Here is a 20572-nt window from a genome sequence, read left to right as displayed (position 1 = left end):
GGAACATCATGTTTCTAATGCATTCCTTGTGGCCCAGTGATCACCCACTCCATTCTCTAAAGATGGTTCTGACTGATTTGTGTCTGCTTCCTAAAACAAATTCACCCTCAAAGGATAAAGATTTATTAGCACTGAGCCCATTTAGAGAAAGATGTTTTTTGAGCTCAGAAGGCCATCCACAAGGAAAAATGACCAAAACCACATGTTAAGAAAGAGGCCATAACTGCTAAGGAGACCTCTTCAGAGCAGACAGTTTTCATTAACAAGATGGTTAATCCAGGGTTTAACAAATCGGTCTCACAAGCTCATATGTTGTAGTACTTTGGGCTTCATATCCTTCCTTCCTTCGTCCATCCCTCCCATCCATCCTGTTTTCCTCTCTTTCTCCCTCTTTCCCTCCCTCCCTCCCTTCTTTCCTTCCACAAAAATAATTCATTAAGTGTTCACTCTGTGTAGACTGCTGTGGTAGGTGCAGAAGGGAGGGATGTGATACAAAAATAAATAAGATAAGATAAACAGATATAAATAAAGAATATAATAAAACATTAATAAATATACTGATATATAATAAATAAAAATAGTTCACATAAATAAATCTGTAAATATATGTTAATTATTAAAATAATACAACAATACAATAAATAATATAATACTATAAAGAAATATAAATAAGACAAAGATAAATAATCCAAATTCTGATTTCATGGGAGTTATTATACAGCAGAGAAGGGGGAAGAATCATAAATGAAGTAACTAAAATGCTATGGGAATAGTGGAAGGAAAGATAATTCCTGACTTAGGGGTCAGGAATTGCTGATTTCCTAGAAGAGTCATTTGAACTGGGCTTTGAAGGATAGGAAGGATTTCAACAGGTGGAGATTAGAATGGAATTCCAGGTATAGGTAATAGTGTGAGCAAAGACTGGAAGGCAGGCAAGTCTTGGGCACAGAAGCATGCATAGAGCACGGGTCAGGTGTACCAAGGTGTCTGGTACAGATGGCTCATGCTGTTGCATGCCAACAACAGGACATATATGAGACAGCACAGTTTGACTGGAGTGTTGTGTTGGTGGTGGATTTAATTATAACCTGAACTACGTAGAAACTGGCAGTAACAGATAGATTATTTGGATGCTCCAATGAGGACCAGATGTTATAAGAAGAGCCTAATGGTCCCTGAGTTTTTAAATTCTAAGGTATTTTCTTCTGAAATACCTACCTAACCTAATGATCGAAAGGAGAAATGAACCATAGAGAAGAGGTTACATTGTCTACATCTTGGGGAACAGAATGTGGGCTCATTTCCTTCCTTTGTTAAGAGCACTTAGATTTTTCATTCTGCTTCTCTAAGGCTATCCCCTGCAGTCCCACAAATGCCTTTTCTTATAGTTGCATCAAGAGAATGGACTAGAAGGGCCAGGAAGAGCTCTACCTTCAGGGCTGACCTCAAACTCTTGGTGGATATATCAATATCTTCAGGTGCTCCCTGGTGACACACTCTTTTACTCTTTCTCTTCCATGGACTCCATTGCCTTTACATCTTTCCACTTTCCAAAAGTATCAAAAGGAAATAGCTTTTCTTTTCCCTAGTCTTATGCTCTTTCCCTGCAATCTTTTTTTTGGCTAGGCAATGGGGTTTAGTGACTTGCCCAGGGTCACAGAGCTAGTAAGTGTTATGTGTCTGAGGTAGGATTTGAACTCAGGTCCTCCTGAATCCAGGGCTGGTGGGCTATCCACTGTACCACCTAGCTGTCCCCTTTCCTTGCAATCCTCCAGGAATAAGTAGCTCTCCTCTCTACTAAGGCTAATGACCAATCCTTCCTTTGACTTAATCTCATTTTCTGTCTCCTCTAGAACCTCTTTTTTCAATCATCTGATCTCTCTCCAGCACCTCTCCCTGGGCTCATTCCTCTCACCATGCAAAACAGATTCGGGTATCTTCTGTCATAAAGAAATGCTCGAACTGACTGACCTTCTCTCAACCCTGCCAACCCTCTAGGCTGAAAGATTTACAAAATGCTGCCTTCACGAAACTGAGACTCCAAGAAGTGGCTTGTTCACAGTCCCATTGTTAGGGTTAGGATCACAGAGTTAGGGTGCCAAATCCCAGAATTAGGGTTACGAAATTAGGACCACAGACTTAGGATTACAAAACAGGCCTCCAATTCCATATCCAGTACTTTTACTTCCCTTATGCCATGATGTCTCCTCTTTCTCCCTTACCTTCTCTATTTCCTTATCCCAGTGCCCAGGTTGGGGTTCAACAAATGTTTGTGAAATGAGTAATGGATATGAAATTGCTTTCCAAATTATACAAATGGCAATGTCATCATCAGTCACTTCTCTGCTTCTGTTTCTGGACCTTTGCTTTGAATTTTTGCCACCATCATTGATAACAAGAATGAGGAAGATAAATATATTTTAAGACCAATAATAATAAACTATAATTTGTTGGCTGAAAAAACATTCTAGCTCTTCTGCCCAGGGCTCTAACTATCACAATACTTTCTCCCTCTGCTACAGCCCTGCATAAATGATTGATCCTACCTGAGAACTTTGTGTGTGTGTGTGTGTGTGTGTGTGTGTGTGTGTTCTTTCTCTCTAACTGCCCTGGGAACTCTTTCTTTTTTTTTCTTTAGTATTTTATTTTTCCCCAATTATATGTAAAAACAATTTTTAACATTCGTTTTTAAAACTTTGAGTTCCAAATTCTCTCCCCTCCTCCCTCCTTACCCCCCTCATTGAGAAGGCAAACAACTCAATATAGATCATACATGCATAGTCATGCAAAATATTTCCATAATAGTCATGTTATAAAAGAAAACATATACAAAAAAACCCTCAAGAAAAACAAAGTAAAAAAAACACATGTTTTAATCTGTATTTAGACATCATCAGTTCTTTGTCTTAGGATAGATAGCATTTTTCTTCATAAATCCTTCAGAGTTGCCTTGGGTCATTGTATTGCTGAGAATAGCTAAGTCATTCACAGCTGATCATTGCACGACATTGCTGTTACTTTGTATAGTGTACATTTCATTTTGCATCACCTCATGTCTTTCCAGGTTTTCCTGAGAGCATCCTGCTCCTCATTTCTTATAGCACAACAACATTCCATCACAATCACATAGCACAATTTGTTCAGCCATTCTCCAATTGATGGACATCCCTGGGAACTTTTAGAAGAGGGATTCTTAACATTTTTGTAGGTCCTGGATTTTTCTATTAAGAAGCAGCTTAGTAAGAAGTAGTGAAGGCCAGCTTCAGAGTAAAGCATGGGTGCCTCTGACACATTTCTCCTTAATGTTAGTACCTTCTTTCTGTGATCATCTCCAGTCTATTGGTACATATCTTGTATGTACACAGTTGTTTGTAAGTTGTCTACCCCATTAGATTGTGAGCTCCTAGAGGGCAGGGGTTGTCTTCTGCCTTTCTTTGTATCCCCAGTGCTTTATACAGTGCTTGACACAAAGAAGGTGCTTGATAAATGCTTGCTGAAGGCACCTGGCTGTGTGATCCTGGAAAGTTAGAATCTCTCCATGCCCCAGACAACTCTTTAAGGTTACAAGGTGCAGAGAAGGTGCCATATGCATTGGTAGAGGGAGTTTCCTCACTGGAAGCTCCTTCTACTCATGAAATCACAGGTCCCATACAAAAACAAACACAAATTTTTAGTGTTATTTAAAAATACCCAGACTCTTAACAACAAAAACATTCTTTAGTTTGTCATCTCCAGTCTTAACCACCAGGGGGCACTCGTTTCCTGGCGCATTCCCGGGGCCCTCTCAAGACCCCGCCTCGTGGAGGACAGAAAGGCGTCGGAACCTTTCTTTCCCGGAACTCGTGACAAGGAAGATTGGGGAAACGGTTTGGGTGAGGACAGGAGAGCTCGTCGCAGAGTACGACGGGAACTAGGGAATCATGGCCGCTGTGTCGGTGGAGTTGCAGCAGGAGCGGCGTCTGGTGTGTGTGGAGTACCCAGGCGTGGTGCGGGATGTGTCCAAGATGCTGCAGACCCTGGGTGGAGAGGAAGGAGTTTCCCGGGTCAGAACCGGTGGGACCGGGCGGGGATGGGGGCACGGGTTAATCTTCAGAGCGACGAGAGCTAAGGGGGCCAGGCTGGGAGTTGTTGGGGGGAGGGACGGAGAAGGACGGGGAAGAGGAGGAGGGTGGTCTCCTAGGCAACGGGGCAGGAAGCGCGGCTCCCCACCTGGGCGTGGAGGACTTCTTAGTGCACCTGCCCAGTGCTCTTACCCATGGCTGTCTACTTGATGTTAAAGGTGACTAGCCGGCCCGTCTCCCACTACCCCTACTAGCTTGTGATCACAGTGATCAGATAAGGTATAGGATCATAGATATGGAATTGAAAGGGACCTCAGAAACCATCTGATCTGCCCCCCCCTTTTAATCTAAGAGGAGAGCGAGGCTCAGGCTCACAAACATAGTCAATGTCAGGTTGTATTTAAATCCCATTTCTTTAATCCTGAGTCAGCGTTCCTTCCGCAGTACCATGCTGCTTCCCTATGCTTGTTTCTAGGATCCAGTTCCTGCAAGCCATTAGTTGTTGATTAAATTTTCACTCCTTTGAACTCAGCATTTTTGGTGTTGGGGTGGTAAGGGACCTTTCAAAGCCATCAGGTTTCGTAAGGCTTGTTTACAATTTGGTGTTTTAATATCTTAGGAACAGTCATGTCTGTTGAAACCCATCTTATATACATTTCTTATATTTCACATGTTTGTTTATATATATATATGTACATATGTACACACATATATAATATGTATATTCTATTTCTTTTGAAATCTTTGAGGGAAGGGACTGTCATTATCCCCCTTTCGTTCTAGAGAGAAAATAAGATATAAAGACTTGAAAAAAATTCCATTGTGAAATTGAGTTTCATGGTAAAACCTGGGAGTTCCAACTCCTAGTTCTCTGAGCCTTGGTTTCCTCTTCTATAAAGTGATTAAGTTGCTCTAAATGGTCTTTAAGGTTCATTTCAGGTTTGAGATTTTATATTCTAAGGTCCCTTTCCTCTCTTAAATTTTTTAGCTCTCCTTTTGCGTCTTCCAGTCCTTCCCTAAGTCTTTAGATGAATGTAGAAAGGCTTTGAGTATGATGTGTTTGGGATAACATTTGATGTTTTTCTCTGTCTCTGCTACTTCATCTTCATTGTAGATCTATGCAGACTCAGCCAAAAGGTTGGAGCTATACTTCCGTCCCAAGGATCCATACTGCCATCCTGTGTGTGCCAACCGTTTCCCTACCAGCAGTTTGCTGCTTAAGATCAAGAAGAAGACAAGACGGAGGAGAACAGAGGGTGGAGAAGTGACTGTTGCAGAAGTCAAGTTTGACATGGAAATTTTGGGCATCATTACAACTGTTTACAAATTTCAAGGTAGAGGTCCAGTGAGACTGATTGGTGTCCATGGATGCTGTCAATGTCAGGCCTAAGATAGATGGAGAATGAGAAAGAAAAATACACAAATTATAGTGAGGGATAAAATTTCCCCAACAACTACTTTAAGGCTTAGGCTACCAGAATGGAATAATAAAGATAAAGGACAGTGGTCTTTCTGGGACTAGGTTATTCATAGGATTAAAAAAATAAAATGCTTCAAGCATAAGGTGTTTAAGTGAGCTAGACTAGAATCAGACTGTAGAACTGGAATAGACCTTAGATGTTGTCTAATTCAGTCTCTTCATTTTACAGATCTAGAAACTGAGATGCCAAGAGGGGCTAATTAGTGGCTTGACTAAGGCTAGGGCCCAAGGCTTCTGATTGTTCCATCTTTTTCTATTATGCCATGCTATCTCTTCCTGTCAGTTTCTGTCATGCTGTAATATCATATAGACCAGAAAGAGTCTTGATGTTAATCCAAGCAATTAAATGGAAGGGAGCTTGAGTTCAAGTTCATGTTGTACAGTACTTGCATACAAAGTTAGTTCTGCTACTGCTGTCTCTTCAGCAAAGTAAATGACTATTGTTCTTTCTCCTAACACAGTGCTAGCCAAGAACCTTTAAAGGATGTTAAAAGTTTGGTGCCTAGGAGTCTGGTGTTCTTCAGTGACAATCATAGAACTTATATTATGGCTATGATTATGGTGTGTTTCTCGATCATAGTAATTGTAATTTGTTTACCTCTCCTTCCAGGGATGTCAGATTTTCAGTATCTGGCAGTACACACAGAAGCAGGCTGCAAAAACACTTCTATGTATGACAAAGTTCTTATGCTCAAACCAGAGAAGGAAGAATTCTTCAACCAGGAATTACCTCTCTACATCCCCCCACCAATTTTCTCTCGCCTAGACACCCCAGTGGACTATTTCTACCGGCCAGAAACACAGCATCGGTGAGTATCTTCCCCACTACCACCCTTCATCCAACTTCCAGGAAGCTTTCAAAGAGCTCAGTGATCAAACAAGTGGTACTCTGGGCATGTGGCCACTAGGAGTATTGAATTTCAGATCGATATATTGTCCATTTGACATAGTCCCAGGTAAGGAAGAATTCATAAGTTATTGAGAACTAGTGTGGTGTAGTGCAAAGAATGCTGGCCTGGGGGCAGCTAGGTGGCGCAGTGGATAGAGCACCGGCCCTGTAGTCAGGAGGACCTGAGTTCAAATGTGACCTCAGACCAAACACTTGACACTTACTAGCTGTGTGACCCTGGGCAAGTCACTTAACCCCAATTGCCTTAAAAAAAAAAAAGAATGCTGACCTGGGAATCAAAAGAACTGGCTATGAATTCTGCCTTTAATATTTACTAGGTGACCATGGACAAATCACTTATTCTCTTTGAACCTTCAATTTTCTTATCTGTAAAATAGGAATAATACTTATATAAAGTGCTTTGAAAATTTTAAAGCACTATATAAGTGTTAGCTGTTATTATTATTGATGAGGTTCTGTGAAGTCTGGAGGCCACACTGGAGGATCTAGAAGGCCACGTGTGGCCTCGAGGCTGCAGGTTCCCCACCCCTGGTCTAGGTTCTTCCTCAGAATGGAGGTTCCAGGAGGAACTCACCCACCTGGCGAAGGAGGCCAACAAGCCAAGGACCAGGGAGAAGGCAACTAAAGCATTAGGGCAAAATAAAGCAAATTAAAAAAAAATATTGCTGGATTTGGAGTTAGGAAGACTTGGGTATCAGTCTTGCTACTGATACAAGTTCTGTGACCTTGGGCAAGTCACTTAACCTTTTTGACTTTCTGCTTCCTTATTTATAAAATAGAGATAATAACACCTGTATTACTGTACCTCACAGAGCTGATGTGAAGATCAAATGCAACAATTTTGTTGGTATTTTTTTTCAAACACTACTTTTATTTGTTTTTTATTTTTTGCTAGGCAATGGGGTTAAGTGACTTGCCCAGGGTCACACAGCTAGTAAGTGTCAAGTGTCTAAAGCTGGATTTGAACTCAGGTCCTCATGACCCCAGGGCTAGTGCTCTATCCACTTCACCATCTAGCTGCCCTCTGTTGTTATTTTTAAAAGTTTTGAGATAATTGGGGATATTCTGGTGCTGTTGCAAAAAACAGGATTAGAAATTACTGCCTTAGACAGTTAACTTTGCTTTGGATAGAAGATAGTACTCCAGAAATAAGATTGAACATTCCTCCAAAGGAAAAAAATATATAGATTGAACTAGCATGTGATTTAATTGGAAAGTTCTTTTCCTCTATGGTGATGGTTCCCTTTCCCCTAAACCCTCCCACCCCAGAATTCCTGCCAATCTGCTTTTTTCACTGTGTCTTCTGGATACTCATTCCATAGGTGACAGACTTGCCTTCATTTCAATCTTTTCCTCTTCCCCTCTTTCTGTTTTCTAGCAATCACTGACATCTGGTTCTTCTCTCTCTCTTAACCTCCCCTCCCCCTTCATGATACAGCTTCCCTGGCCACCCATTCTAATACTCATTTCTCTTGGCTCACTGGTGAGGAAAGGGAGTTGGACTACTCTTTGCTTTCCATTGCCACTTTCAGATTTTCCCCTTATCTCCGTCACTCAATAACCTCTTCTCCTTTGAGGCTCATACAGTCTACCTCTTCGACCCACTCAAAATCCTGGTAGCTGTTGTCTACAGACCTCCAGAATTATATTGTTCCTTCCTCAACTAGTTCATTACCTAGCTCACAATCTTTCTTGCCTGTCCAACTTTTGTCTTCATCCTAGGAGACTTCCACATACATATTTCTGCCCTCCTTTTTTCCCTAACTTGACCTTCTGGTGAACCAGTTCATCTTTATCCTGTCTTCTTCTCTTGAGCTCCTCACCCCCTTTTATTACTAGTTCTGCCCTGCCAACTCTCAGCCTTGGATCACTCGTATTATCCGACATCTTTGTTTCAACATAAGTGCTGCTCCAGGAAGGTGGAGAAAATCATACAACTGTCCTGGGTACTACAGATTTATCGTACACAACCTCAAAGAGCCCTCACTATTGCTAGGCAGTTCTTCTATACTTGCCTTGTCAGTTCACTATCCCACTCTTCCTAGTGTCTCTTCCAAATTTTTTCATCCCTCCTCAAAGCTCCCATGGTTCCTTCTCACTTCACCCTCTCAGCTAAGAACGCTGCCTTGTGTATTTACATAAAAAAATTGAGGCCATTCACCATGAGCTCCCTCTTCTTTCCTCCTCCTTATCTCATATCACTCAGATGCCTTCTGCTACTATCTCCTTCGCTCTGTCTAACATGATGAAGTGGTCTTATTCCTTGTTAAGGTAAACCTCTCTACCTGCTCAAGCAGTCCCATTCTATCTTGTCTCTTTAATAGATTTCCCCCTTTGTCATTTCCACTTTGTCACTTATCTTTGATCTCTCCCTATCCACTGTCTGCTTCCCTACTGCCTACAAACATGCCCATGTCTCCACATACTGAAAAAAACCCTCACTTGATCCTTCTATCCCCACTATCATTCTACTTCTCTTCTTCCCTTTGTAGCAAAACTTGAGAAGGCCATTTACAACAGATGCCTTTTCTTCCTGTCCCCTCACTCTCCTCTTAACTCCCTGTGATCTAGCCTCTGACTTCTTCATGTCACTAAAACCACTGTCTCCAAAGTTACCAGTGGGGACAGCCAAGTGGTGCAATGGATAGAGCACCAGCCTTGGAGTCAGGAGGCCTGAATTCAAATGTGACCTTAGACACTTGGCTAGTGGTATGATCCAGGACAAGTCACTTAACCCCGATTGTCTCCAATTTAAAAAAAAAACAACCAAACCCAGCAACAAAGTTAGCAGTGATCCCCTAACTGTCAAATCCAATGTTCTTTTCTCAGTCCCCATCCTTCTTTACCTCTCCAACCTTTGGTATTGTCGATCACCCTCTTCTTCTTGATCCTCTGTTCTCTCTAGGTTCCTGGGATAACACTCCCTTCTGGTTCTCCTCCTACCTGTCTGATCTCTCTTCACCCTCTTTTGCTGGATCCACATCCAGGTCATGGTGTCTCACAGAGTTCTGTCTTGGACTCTTTTCTTTTCTCCATCTGTACGACGTCACTCGATGATCTCGTTGGCTCCCATGCCTTTAATTATCATCTCTATGCTGATGCTTCTCAGATCTACATATACTACCTGAATCTCTCTACTGACCTTCAGTCTCATATCTCCAGTTACCTTTCAGACATCTCAAACTGGACGTCCAGTAGATATCTGAACCTCAACATGACCAAATTGAACTCATTATCTTTTCCCCTAATCTTCCTCCTTGCCTTCCAAATTTCCCTGTCACTGTTGAGGGCACCACTATCCTGTCTGTCCCCTAAGCTTGCAACCTAGACATCATCCCTGCCTCCTCACTCACTGTCTCTCAGTAACACCCCTCCAGCATATCCAATCTATTGCCAAGGCCTATCGATTTCACCTTTGCAACATCTCTTGAAAATGCCCCCTACTCTCCTCTGAAACTGTTATCATCCTGGTGCATACTCTGTTGCAATAGCCTGCTGATTGTTCTGACTGCCACAGGCCTCTGCCCACTCCCATCCATCCTCTATTCATCCACCAGCATGATTTTCCTAAAGCACCAATCCAACCATGTCTCCTTACTCAGTAAACTCTAATGGCTCCCTGTCACCTCTAGCATCAAATACAAAATCCTTTTTGGCATTCAGAGCCCTTCATAGACCCTAGTCTTCTTACACATTATACCCACCTATATATTCTTTGATTTAGTTACACTGTTCCAGTCACTGTGTGACTCTTTGTGACCTGACTTGTCTTGGTTATTTTTGTGTTTTTGTATTTTGATCTTATCACTGACCCCCAACCAGAGGTCTTACAGGTACCATTAAATTGAGTATATTAGCCTATACCGTTTGCCTTCACCTTCCATATATTTCCTAGGATAATGTTAATAGCTATCCATAATGCAAGATTTCTTACGTTAAATCAGATCCAGAGAGTACTTGAAACTCAACTCAAAGCTAATGGTGGAATCAGTAATGACTATTGTATCCACAGAAAGATACATGTGAAGAGCCCAAGCTTGCCAAACCCTAAATGGTCATAGCTGGCCTTTGAAGCTAGAGGGCAGTGTTTACTGTCAATCGTTTCTCTCCAACTATTGCTAATATGAAAAATGTCATTTAGCTGCATCTTTTAGGAGTAAATTCTCACCCTTCACTGCTTCCCCCAGTTTAATATCATGGTATTGCTATTTTAGTGCTTTTTAAATTGCTAATAAAACAGCTTGCTTCCCCATATAATCAGTAGAAGCAGATAAATGGTTTCTGAGGTCCAGAATGAATTGACTCAGTTTTACTGTAGATAAACTGAGAGTCAGCTCTGTTTATATACCCCTGTCAAGCTGCTGCTAACTCTGGGAATCTGATTCTTTTTTTGCCATCCGGTAATCATTTATTGGCCTAATTGGGGACCAAGTGAAAGTGTGCAGTAGGGTATATATTTGTGTCTCTATTCCTTCTGACCGTACTGAAGCGATCTAAGTATATTGGTACGAAGGAATCTTGCCATAGTTGGTGTGTCATTTCCCTCCCCACCCCCCCCATCTCTGCTACAGCCCAGTTTTTCATTGGCTTTAGGTGGGGCAAGAAGGTAAAGAACAACAGGGAGTCCCAAGTGTCCAGGTTTCTGTTTTGCTAATGAGACCATTTGTTTGGTCTTATTTGCTTTCTGTTGAAGGAAAAAGACAAATTTTTGGGAAAAAATAAAGGGGAAGGGCACCTGCCTTTTTTCCCCTGGAAGGAAATTAATTATTCTTCTAGGTTGTCCTTCAGATTGCCAGAAAAACTCATATATCACTCTGCTTCCAGGGGCTTCCTCACTTGACCCCTTCTTAGAGACAGAATTGAGTTTCTTACTATAGAGGTGATAACTGAAAAACTTGGGAAAAAGGCACCTGGAGTGATTTGAGAACTAATGTTCATAGATGTCTTGCCTTTATCTGTTTTCAATTTTCTTATTTTTAACTGAAATCAAGCTCCTTTATATTGGTTCTGCTGACTTCCCAAGGCCTCCCTCACAATTTTAAACATATTCAGAATTGCAGTGACTTTCCCATGCACTGGAAAAATGGAAATGTTTCACTGGGAAACCCTTCATCTGGTAGTTCAGGTTTCTGTTGGTAACAAGGAAAATTGACTATCCCAAAATATTATTTTGAAGTAGGAAATTCAGACTACTTTTACTTCACTCTTCTTGGTGGTTTAAAAAAAAAGTTTGCTAAAGTACTAGAATGAATGACCAAGAGTGGATCTCTTTTGGGAATTTAATAAAAAAATAAAGAGAATCAACTCAACAAATAGTTAATATTGTGAGTGTTGAGGACACTGCATAGATCAGTAAGATATATACCGCTTAGGAGGTTACAATTTGGAAAGATTATCTAGCAGTTATACAAATAATTATAAAACAAGTATACAAAGTAAATAAAACAAAAGTTTTAAAAAATGCTATACTATATGACATCTAAAGGGAAAAAGGTCATTTCCAGCTGGGGAATTGTGGTACTTCATATCTGTCAAGTTTAATTATCACCCTTCATAAAGTCAGGGGAAATGGAAAGAATGACTTTTTGAAGTTCACTGTCTCTATGCGGAAAATTGTATTGTTTGCCTTCTCCCTCCACTCATTTACCAAGATAACTCTAATAGCTATCCAGGACGTATGATTTCTTATATGAAATCAGATGCAGATAGAACCTTTCAGCTTTGCAAATTGTTTTCAAAAACCAATAGCCTTTTTAAAAAAAATCTCTTTTGGGTTACAGGATTTTTTTTTTTAGTTGGAAGAGACATTAAAGATAATTTAGTTCATTCTCTTTATTTTACAGAGGAAGATATTTGAGGTATAGAGAGGCTAAGTGACTTGCCCAAGGGCCCCTTATTGGTTAGTGACAAAGCTTAGGTTTAGAACTTGGATGAGAAGTCACCAAAGGAAGGTACTTCTTGAGCTAAGTTTTGAAGGAAACAAGGGATTCTAATGAATGACTAAAGAAAAAATCAATGTGAGCTGCCACGTCTGCTCTGCAAGGTAGGGAACCTGGAGTGGCCCAGCCCACCATCATTGGAAAGGAAAGAATGGGCCTGAAGGTCCAAGTGAAATGAGAATTCTGGATTCCTTTCTGCAGGGGCAGGGGAGGGGAAGAGGAGGGATCCTTGGCAGGAAGGTTGGGGGAGAAGAGTGTTCCCTGATTGTTATTCCACCATGCCCTCCAGCACCCAGTGTAATGGCTTCCACTGGAGGCAGTACTTTCATGGCATTAGAGATAGTCTGTGTAGAAGATTGGAGTCCAGAAATGTAATGACGTGGGAGGAACAGCAAGATGGCCACTATGCCTGGACAAGAAAGGAAATAAATATAATGAAAATGGAAATGTACGTTGGGGCCAGGCTGTGAAAAGCTTTGCAAGCTGAACAGGTGTTCCTATTTGATCCTAGAGGTAGCCATTGGAGATTTTTTTAAGGATGTGAGGAGGAGGAGACATGGGCAGACTTGAGGAAAATCACTTTATCAGCTTTGTGGCAGATAGATAGGAGAGAAGAGAGACTTTAGGCAGGGTGACCAATTAGGAGGATATTGCAGTGGGGGCAAGGTGGTTGGGAGGATGGAATCTGATAGCTGTATGAATTTTAGGCTTTTTGAAAATTGATTGCATAGGGAGTGGAAGGGAGAAGCAGGTATTACATTTCTTCTAAGCTCCAAGACTAGTTTCATTTAGGTTTATAGATCATGATTACATGCCTGTATAGTAACTCAGATTTATATAGTACTTTAAAGTTTAAAAAGTGCTTTTCTCACAGCAGCCCTGTGGAGGTAGTACGCATATTATTCCCATTTTACAAATGAGTAGACTGAGGCTCAGAGAGGTCCAGTGCGTTGTCTGTAGTCGAATAGCTAGTAAGCATCAGAACCAAAATTTCAGCTTTGCTGTCTTTACTACAAAGCTAGCATTCTTTCTATGATACTATACTCCTCCTTTATAGGTCTGTATCTTTTGCTAAAGTTATTAGTTAAAGCAAAGATTGTGGTATAGAGGTAACCTTGGAATCTCGAAGATTATACCAGTGGGGCACATGCTCTGTCAGTTCTTACCAAGGTAAAAAGACTTTGGGCAGAGCTCTGTGACAGCTTCTATGTCTCTTGTCCAAGGAAAAAAAAAACCTTGACAGGTTTTGAGAGACTCATCAATAAATGGTTGGCCAAGTTTGAGGATGTGGTGATTTGTCTTGTTTGACAGTATTGTACTTGTTCTGAGGAAGGATGGAAGTGGGTGGGAAATGTCTTTGGAAAGTGAAAGTGATATTTAAAAAAAGAAAAGGTTTCATTAAAATATTGAAAAAAAAATAAAAGATTGGCCACTAGGTGTTGAACTTTTTTGACCACAGCAAATCATAAAACCATTGGGAAAATGTGGAAAGGGAATCCACCTTAATAAAAGCATAATTCCCTGAAAATTTAAAGGATGTCTGTTACGCTTGCTGTGCTCTTACATTGTGTCTGGTGTGTTCTCCCTCAGGGAAGGCTACAATAATCCACCTGTCTCTGGTGAGAACCTAATTGGCCTGAGCAGAGCTCGGCGGCCTCACAATGCCATTTTTGTGAATTTTGAAGATGATGAAGTGCCCATGAAGCCACTGGAGGCTGCTGTACAGACCTGGAAGAGGCTGTGCACTAATCCCATAGACAGGAAGATGGAAGAGGAACTGAGAAAGGTAGTACCTGGGACACTTTATACTGTGACACTTCATCAGAAGAAGGCCAGGCCTGCAATTAGCCACCTCTTATTTGCTCAGCTTTTTGGATTTGGGCATGTTTACTCTTTTTTTTTAATCAGTTCATTAGCAGATGTGAATTTTTCACCTCCAGATTTCAGTTCTAAAAGTAATAAGTACTTCATCTTGTAATCTCAGGAGAACTCTTCCTTCACATCTCCACCAAGCAGCTTTTGCTGGTGTAGACACCTGGATTGGGGGTGGGGTGGGGAGGAGTGCTTGGATTGTCCAAATGAAGCTTATAATTGCAACTCCAGGATTTAATTAGTTCTCAGGTTCTCCCATTACTCCACATCCCTTGCCCCTGACAAAGTTTGCATTATTTTATTAATTTGTATGTATCTTTGGAAATATCAGCATTCTGTTTTTTCATCTAGATTGTAAACTTCCTGTTTACCTTGTTTTACAATGCTTGGTGCACAGTGAACAGTGAATCCAATAGATAGTTACTGAATCAGGCCTTATTCTCTATTTAAAGGGAAGCTAAACTGAGGTTATACATTTCCCACTTAAAAGTTTTCTACTTGTTACCAGGACCAAAATAATGCATCACCAACTTAAATGATTTCTAGAAGTACTGTTTCAAAGAGCTTAGAATGGAAAAAGTGTAAGAGTTTTAGGCCATGATGTTATAGAGTGTGTTTAGCCCTTCCTGTGGCCTCCTCTTTTCCCTGATAGCAGTTACTAGCCACAGATCCCGTGGTGTTCTAGAGTGTGTCTGTATTGGAACCTGTAAGTAATATTTTTTCTCTACCCTTCTTTTTCTAGCTGTTTGACATTCGTCCTATCTGGTCCCGGAATGCTGTCAAGGCCAACATCAGTGTCCACCCAGATAAACTCAAGGTCTTGCTTCCCTACGTGGCCTATTATATGGTGAGTATCCTGACATCTTCTACCTGCACCTAAGCTTTTTGTAATGCTTTGGTACCCAACAATTTAGAGTGGAAAGAGGATTTAGAAATCACCTACTTAAACAGTCATAGAATCATAGCAGTAACCTTGGGATCATAGCTCTAGAGTGAGAAGGGACCTCAGAGCAGTCCCTAATACCTATGTTAACTTTACTGTGCAGTACTGTGCTCTTTCTCCATTTCTGCTCCCTTTCTCAGTGTTCCACAGCCTCCTACTCCCTCATTAAAAAAACCAAAAACTAAAAAAAAAATCCACCAAGTGAAAGCAGAAGAACAGATACATAGAGAGACTGCCACCATGAGCTGAAGGGGGCTTGGCTTGAGACCTCTGGTGCCAAGAGAGGCATGTCTGGCCCCTATGTGGTTTTTTTTCTGTCCATCTATGCTTGGGTACTGAAGGTCTGTCCCTGGCCCCTTCATGTCAACTGTCCTCTCTTGTCTGTGTCCATGTCTGGCTTCAACCTGTCTGCCCCCTTTGTATTTTTCCTCTCAGTTCTAGCCAGGCCCCTAGGTGGCTTGTCCTGGTTCTTGATTCTTTGTTCCCGCCCCTCACATGTCCTGGCCCCTTCCCTCCATGGACAAGAGGCCCTTTCCTGCCTACTTCTCTCTGTCCTTCCCTCTCTGGGAAAATTTATGTTATGTAAAATCACTTTATGTAGAGGTATGCAGAAGAGTCTACTCATGTAAAGCAAGAACTGTCTGTATTAGGAGGATTTCATTATCATGATCAGTGTGTACCTGAGAGCTAGCCTGGAATTTAATGGTTCTTCAGGATCCTGGAGCCTTAACCCACCTCATGGAATTGTACCTTTTGCAGATAACAGGTCCCTGGAGGAGTTTGTGGATTCGCTATGGATATGACCCCAGAAAAAACCCAGAAGCCAAGATTTATCAAGTCCTGGATTTCCGAATTCGCTGTGGAATGAAATATGGTAAAATGAACCACCACCATAACAATAAAAACCAAAGACAAAACCATGCCTCAGTTTGTTTGCTTTCTTTTAGTCTTTTTAGTTTCTTGTTTGTTGTACACTTATCCTCTTTTCTAATAGGGATGAATTTCTAACTCTCTATTACAGGTAGGCTAAGAATATTTTCCTATGTTTGCTTAAATAAGGATTTCTTGGTAGTTTGGGCTTCTGATTCTCTTCAGTCCCAGTCTAGTATTTCTTATTGTCTTGTGACTCTTCTTGATCCTAGTCTGTTCCTCTTTGAAGCCAGCTCTGTTTCTTTGTGCCCAACCTCATTTGCTGTTCTCTCCTTTATTTCCAGGCTATGCCCCCAATGACATGCCTGTCAAAGCAAAACGCAGCACCTACAACTACAGCCTCCCCATCACAGTCAAGAAGACTCGTAAGTATGTGGCTTTCTAGCAAACAGAGGAGTGATTTGCCTTCAAGCCAGCTACCCAAAATGAGCCATATGTGCAGACAAATGGATTCAGATTGAGATCATCCTAGAATGGTACAGAGGCTTGCTGTGGAACGAATGAATGAAAAAAAAATCCATTTATTAAGTGTTTACTGTGTACCAAACACTGTTCTAAGCATTGGGTGTACAAATAGAAAAAGCTAGACAGTACTTCATCTCAGGTTGCCCCTGCAGTCTAATTGACGGAGGTAGCCCAGAAAAGAACGTTTAACTACAAAGCACATCCAAAAGACTGGAAGTCCTCAGGTTCAATGATGAGGGAGATGGCAAGGCCCAGAGTCCCGTAGCTTACCAGTGCTAAGGGACTGCAGGAAGTAGAGGCAGAGCAGATGGTAAATCGTTCTGTTTCACAGTGAATGGAGTTGTTAACATCAATATTACTCAAACTCTTTGAATGGTCTAGCAGCCCAGGGAAGAAGGAGCAATAGAGGGTAGGGCACTACCCCCCCAGTGGTAGCGTTCTTCCTACTTGGCCGTCCCAGATGGGTTGGGGAAGGTGAGTGTGAGACGAGAGGATGGGTCATCCCAAGTAGCAGTGGTTCTTCCCACCACTATGGGTTCAGATCTGGAATGGATCTTTAATAGTAGCCAGTCCATTTTCTCATTTGGCAAATGATGAAACTGAAACTCTGGGACACAGAATGTCCTGTCTAAGGTTACACCAGTAGTAAGTAACGGAGTCTGCATTTGAACCCAGCTTTTTTGATTCTGAATCTAATTTCTAGTACGTGTATATCTCCACCATGAAGTCCACAGGGAATTCAGTTCCGTATATAAGAGATGATCAGCAGGAATGTAGACATCAAGAGAGTAAGTGGAATTGGATACAGTATTTAAGAGCGCTGAATTCCAAAGCTGCTTGTCTTCTCCCAGCCAGCCAGTTGGTCACCATGCATGACCTGAAGCATGGACTAGGCACATCAGGGACAGGGGCTGTCAAGAAATCAGCCTCCAACAAGTACAAGCTCAAGGTGGGTGCTGTCTGCTTTGTCCAAAGCAGTTATGGGAAGAGGGGCAGCTAACTTTGGTTCTTAATCTCTGCTAAGTATGAAAGCTGTGAATCATCCCCTTTCGGGGGATAGGCCTATCTGTAGGCATTGCCAGTGAACTTCTGCAAATAAATGCCCTTTGGCCCTTTCAGACCTTGTTCGTGAACATAGTTTTATAGCATTCAGGATAAAACTGCAGGGTGTAAGTGCTCAGTCAACAAACTGAGTATCCACTAGGCAGAGAAGTTCAAAGAACAAGTATTTATGTTCCTAGCCTTGTATTCCGGGGAGCTTTTAGTCTGGTTGGGAAGATAAGGTATAACCATATGAATCAAATAGTGAATAGTATTAAAACACTGTGTCATCAAATAATATATTATGTGGTATAGACAGCAAGTGTTATAGAATTTCAGAGATAGGAGAGAGAGATACCATTTGGGACTGCAGCCTTTCTTTTCTTTCCATCCCCTCACAAACCCACTGTTGTTTCTTCTCACCCCTGAATGCTTTAAGTTTGTAGTACCTGAAACAGTATATCTTGGTGGCTGGCACTGAGCTGCATAATATCTCTTTGATGGTGAAAACGCTGAGAGGAGTAGCTTCTATTAACCCTTCCTGTTTTTGTGTTCCCTCAGGACTCTGTCTATGTCTTCCGGGAGGGGGCCCTGCCACCGTATCGGCAGATGTTCTATCAGCTCTGTGATTTAAATGTGGAAGGGTATGATGAGGCCCTGGGTCTTGGGAGAAAGGGTCTGGGGAAACAGACTTCTGAACTTCAGGCCGTTTTTTTCATCTGTGCTAGGAAGTTAGATTTCTGGCATGTTTGGTTATGTTCACCTCTCAAAAGCTGTTCTCAACCAACTCACTGTATAATACATTTCTCTTAAGCTAGTTAGTCTTTGTTAAAGCAGAAGGAATTAGGCTATACTACATTTACTCCTGTTCATCTAGTTGATCACAGCACTTCTTTGCCACATGCACGTGTTTGGATGGGAATTTCTGAACTCAAATATGGCTGTTCTCTTTTTTTGATTAGCAGCTTTGTTTGGCATGGCCTTGGGAGACTGGGAGGGTTGCTAGTGAAATCCAGAACTTTTTGTGGATTCAGTTAATTGCACAGGGAGAGAGAACACCTTGTTCCTCATGACAACTCAGTGGCAGAAAAACAGACTCAATCCAGGATGATTAGGCACGTTTTTCCCTTTACCATCTCACAGACAGCCTATGTAAACTACACTGGCTGGCCTTGTTAGCACTTTCTTTGGACCTTGATTTGCCCACTGACCCAGCCCTGGCTGCTTGTAGGTTACAGAAGATCATCCATCGTAATGATGGGATGGAGACCGAGTGTACAGAGCGTGATGGATGGTGTCTTCAGAAGACCAGTGATGACCTGAGGGACACAATGTCCTTGATGATCCGGCAGATCATTCGCTCCAAGAGGCCTGGTGAGAAGCTCCTGGGCTCTCAGAGTATGTTGAGCCCAACGACAGGGCTAAGTTGAAGGCCTAGCTTTATTGTTAAGTCATTTCATCTCTTTGGACCTTGGGTCTTTCTAGTCTTCCTAATATTTTAGAATTTTAGAATTAATAATTTAGAATAGTGTTGGCTTTTGGGGTAGCTTCTTATGGAACCAGATTTAGGTAGTGTCAGGACCCCTCTTCACTTATGGGAAAGGGCTAGATGGGCATTATGTGATAGTTAAGCTACGGGACCAGCTCTGAGTGGCTCCTGAGAATTGCGTTTAATTTTCTCCTTGAGGTAAGAGTGGGACAAGAATTTAGCTGGTCTCATCATTCCTATTTCTTCTCGTTCCAGACCCCTTTCCCTTCCCTGTTGATAAGCAAAAGTGGCATGTGGGGGCCAAGACTATCACTGTGCTCCCATAGCACTATCACCCCTTCCACTTCTACAGACAGTGCAGTGAGGGTGAAAACCATAGCAGAAGGGGAAGGGAAAGAAAGAGGGCCTGCGCCTGTGCTGTGCACGTATTGAGAGTAGTGAAGGAAGCCAGGGTTTGGGAGACCCATCAACGCTTCATGCCCATGAATGACTCCTCCTGTTAGTCAATAGGATCTCTGAGCCATATCTGTTCTTTTGGGTCAATGGGTTTGGGTAACTAAGGCAGCACATCCTTCTCTTTCTGTTTTGGACCCAGCTTTGTTCTCAAGTGCTGCCAAAACTGAAGGTGGAAAAGAACAGTTAACATATGAATCTGGGGAGGATGAGGATGATGATGAAGAAGAGGAAGAGGAGGAGGAAGAGGAAGAAGAGGAGGAAGAAGAGGAAGAAGACTTTAAGCCCTCGGATGGGAGTGAAAATGAAATGGAGACTGAGATTTTAGACTATGTGTAATAGGAGGAGGACACAGCCTATAGGCCCCCTAACTTAGTCTGGGTATTACTATACCCTTGCCTTGAGAAAGAAGCAGCTAAGAGTGCCAGATGGCATTTGCAGGGACTCTCAATAGATGTAGCTCCCATCTAGCTAAGGTCTCCTGGGACTATTCTGGCTTGTCTCATGTACTGAATAATACCCCGAATTACTCATTCCTGGATCCTAAGAAATCCCCTAGCTTCAGTTATACCCTGCCATTAGACCATCTCTGATGCCATTATCCAGTTGTCACATGTGCCCACTATCTCTTAACACCCCTGTGGCTATTCGTAAATGTTATGAGGTAGAGACAGTGCGGCCTTGGGAGTTCCATGGAACAATAAAAGGTCAGATCATCCTCTTTGTAGGCTGTGGACTAGAGGAGCATGACAAGAGTCCAGCAGGGACATGGCCTCTGAACTTGGAGTGGTTACCCTGGGTGGACAGGACCAAGGCAGTACGGACAGTAGCTCCTAGATGTTCTCAGTCCAGGACCTTTCGGCTGCTGTTGGGTTTGGTTGTGGCCAGTTTTCTGTAATTCCTACAGGGATTATTAGCTCTGCTGAGAGCATACTTTCTTAATGGAAGTTTTCTTTAATAAATAATTTTTCCAAAGGACTGGATGATTC

At 42.0% G+C, this 20572-nt stretch overlaps 1 protein-coding gene across 2 annotated transcripts; it reads left to right on the top strand.

Annotated features, from left to right (window-relative positions):
* The first annotated feature begins 3881 nt into the window (after window positions 1–3881).
* Window positions 3882–20561, top strand: GTF3C5 (general transcription factor IIIC subunit 5). 2 transcript variants are annotated; one of them, XM_020982005.2, is made up of 11 exons: window positions 3882–4043; window positions 5176–5395; window positions 6152–6350; window positions 13981–14176; window positions 15005–15109; window positions 15965–16079; window positions 16420–16500; window positions 17452–17549; window positions 18203–18285; window positions 18873–19015; window positions 19726–20561. In XM_020982005.2, exons 1-11 carry the CDS (start codon window positions 3921–3923, stop codon window positions 19920–19922), a joined length of 1560 nt encoding a protein of 519 aa, XP_020837664.1. In that variant the 5' UTR covers window positions 3882–3920; the 3' UTR covers window positions 19923–20561. The 2 variants fall into 2 exon arrangements, with proteins under 2 accessions (XP_020837664.1, XP_020837663.1); XM_020982004.2 differs by having other exon boundaries at window positions 18873–19039.
* The last annotated feature ends 11 nt before the right edge of the window (window positions 20562–20572 follow it).

The sequence above is a fragment of the Phascolarctos cinereus genome, unplaced genomic scaffold (assembly GCF_003287225.1).
Source record: "Phascolarctos cinereus isolate Bilbo 61053 unplaced genomic scaffold, phaCin_HiC Scaffold_2;HRSCAF=192, whole genome shotgun sequence".
Taxonomy (NCBI): domain Eukaryota; kingdom Metazoa; phylum Chordata; class Mammalia; order Diprotodontia; family Phascolarctidae; genus Phascolarctos; species Phascolarctos cinereus.
Note: the sequence above shows the minus strand (reverse complement) of the source record. Positions and strands in the feature narration are given on the sequence as shown.

Coding starts and splice junctions, on each gene's coding strand:
- GTF3C5 (XM_020982004.2), top strand. CDS start 3,921: ATGGCCGCTGTGTCGGTGGAGTTGCAGCAGGAGCGGCGTCTGGTGTGT. Junction 5,396..6,151: donor AACTGTTTACAAATTTCAAG/GTAGAGGTCCAG, acceptor CTCTCCTTCCAG/GGATGTCAGATTTTCAGTAT. Junction 19,040..19,725: donor GAAGCTCCTGGGCTCTCAGA/GTATGTTGAGCC, acceptor TTTTGGACCCAG/CTTTGTTCTCAAGTGCTGCC.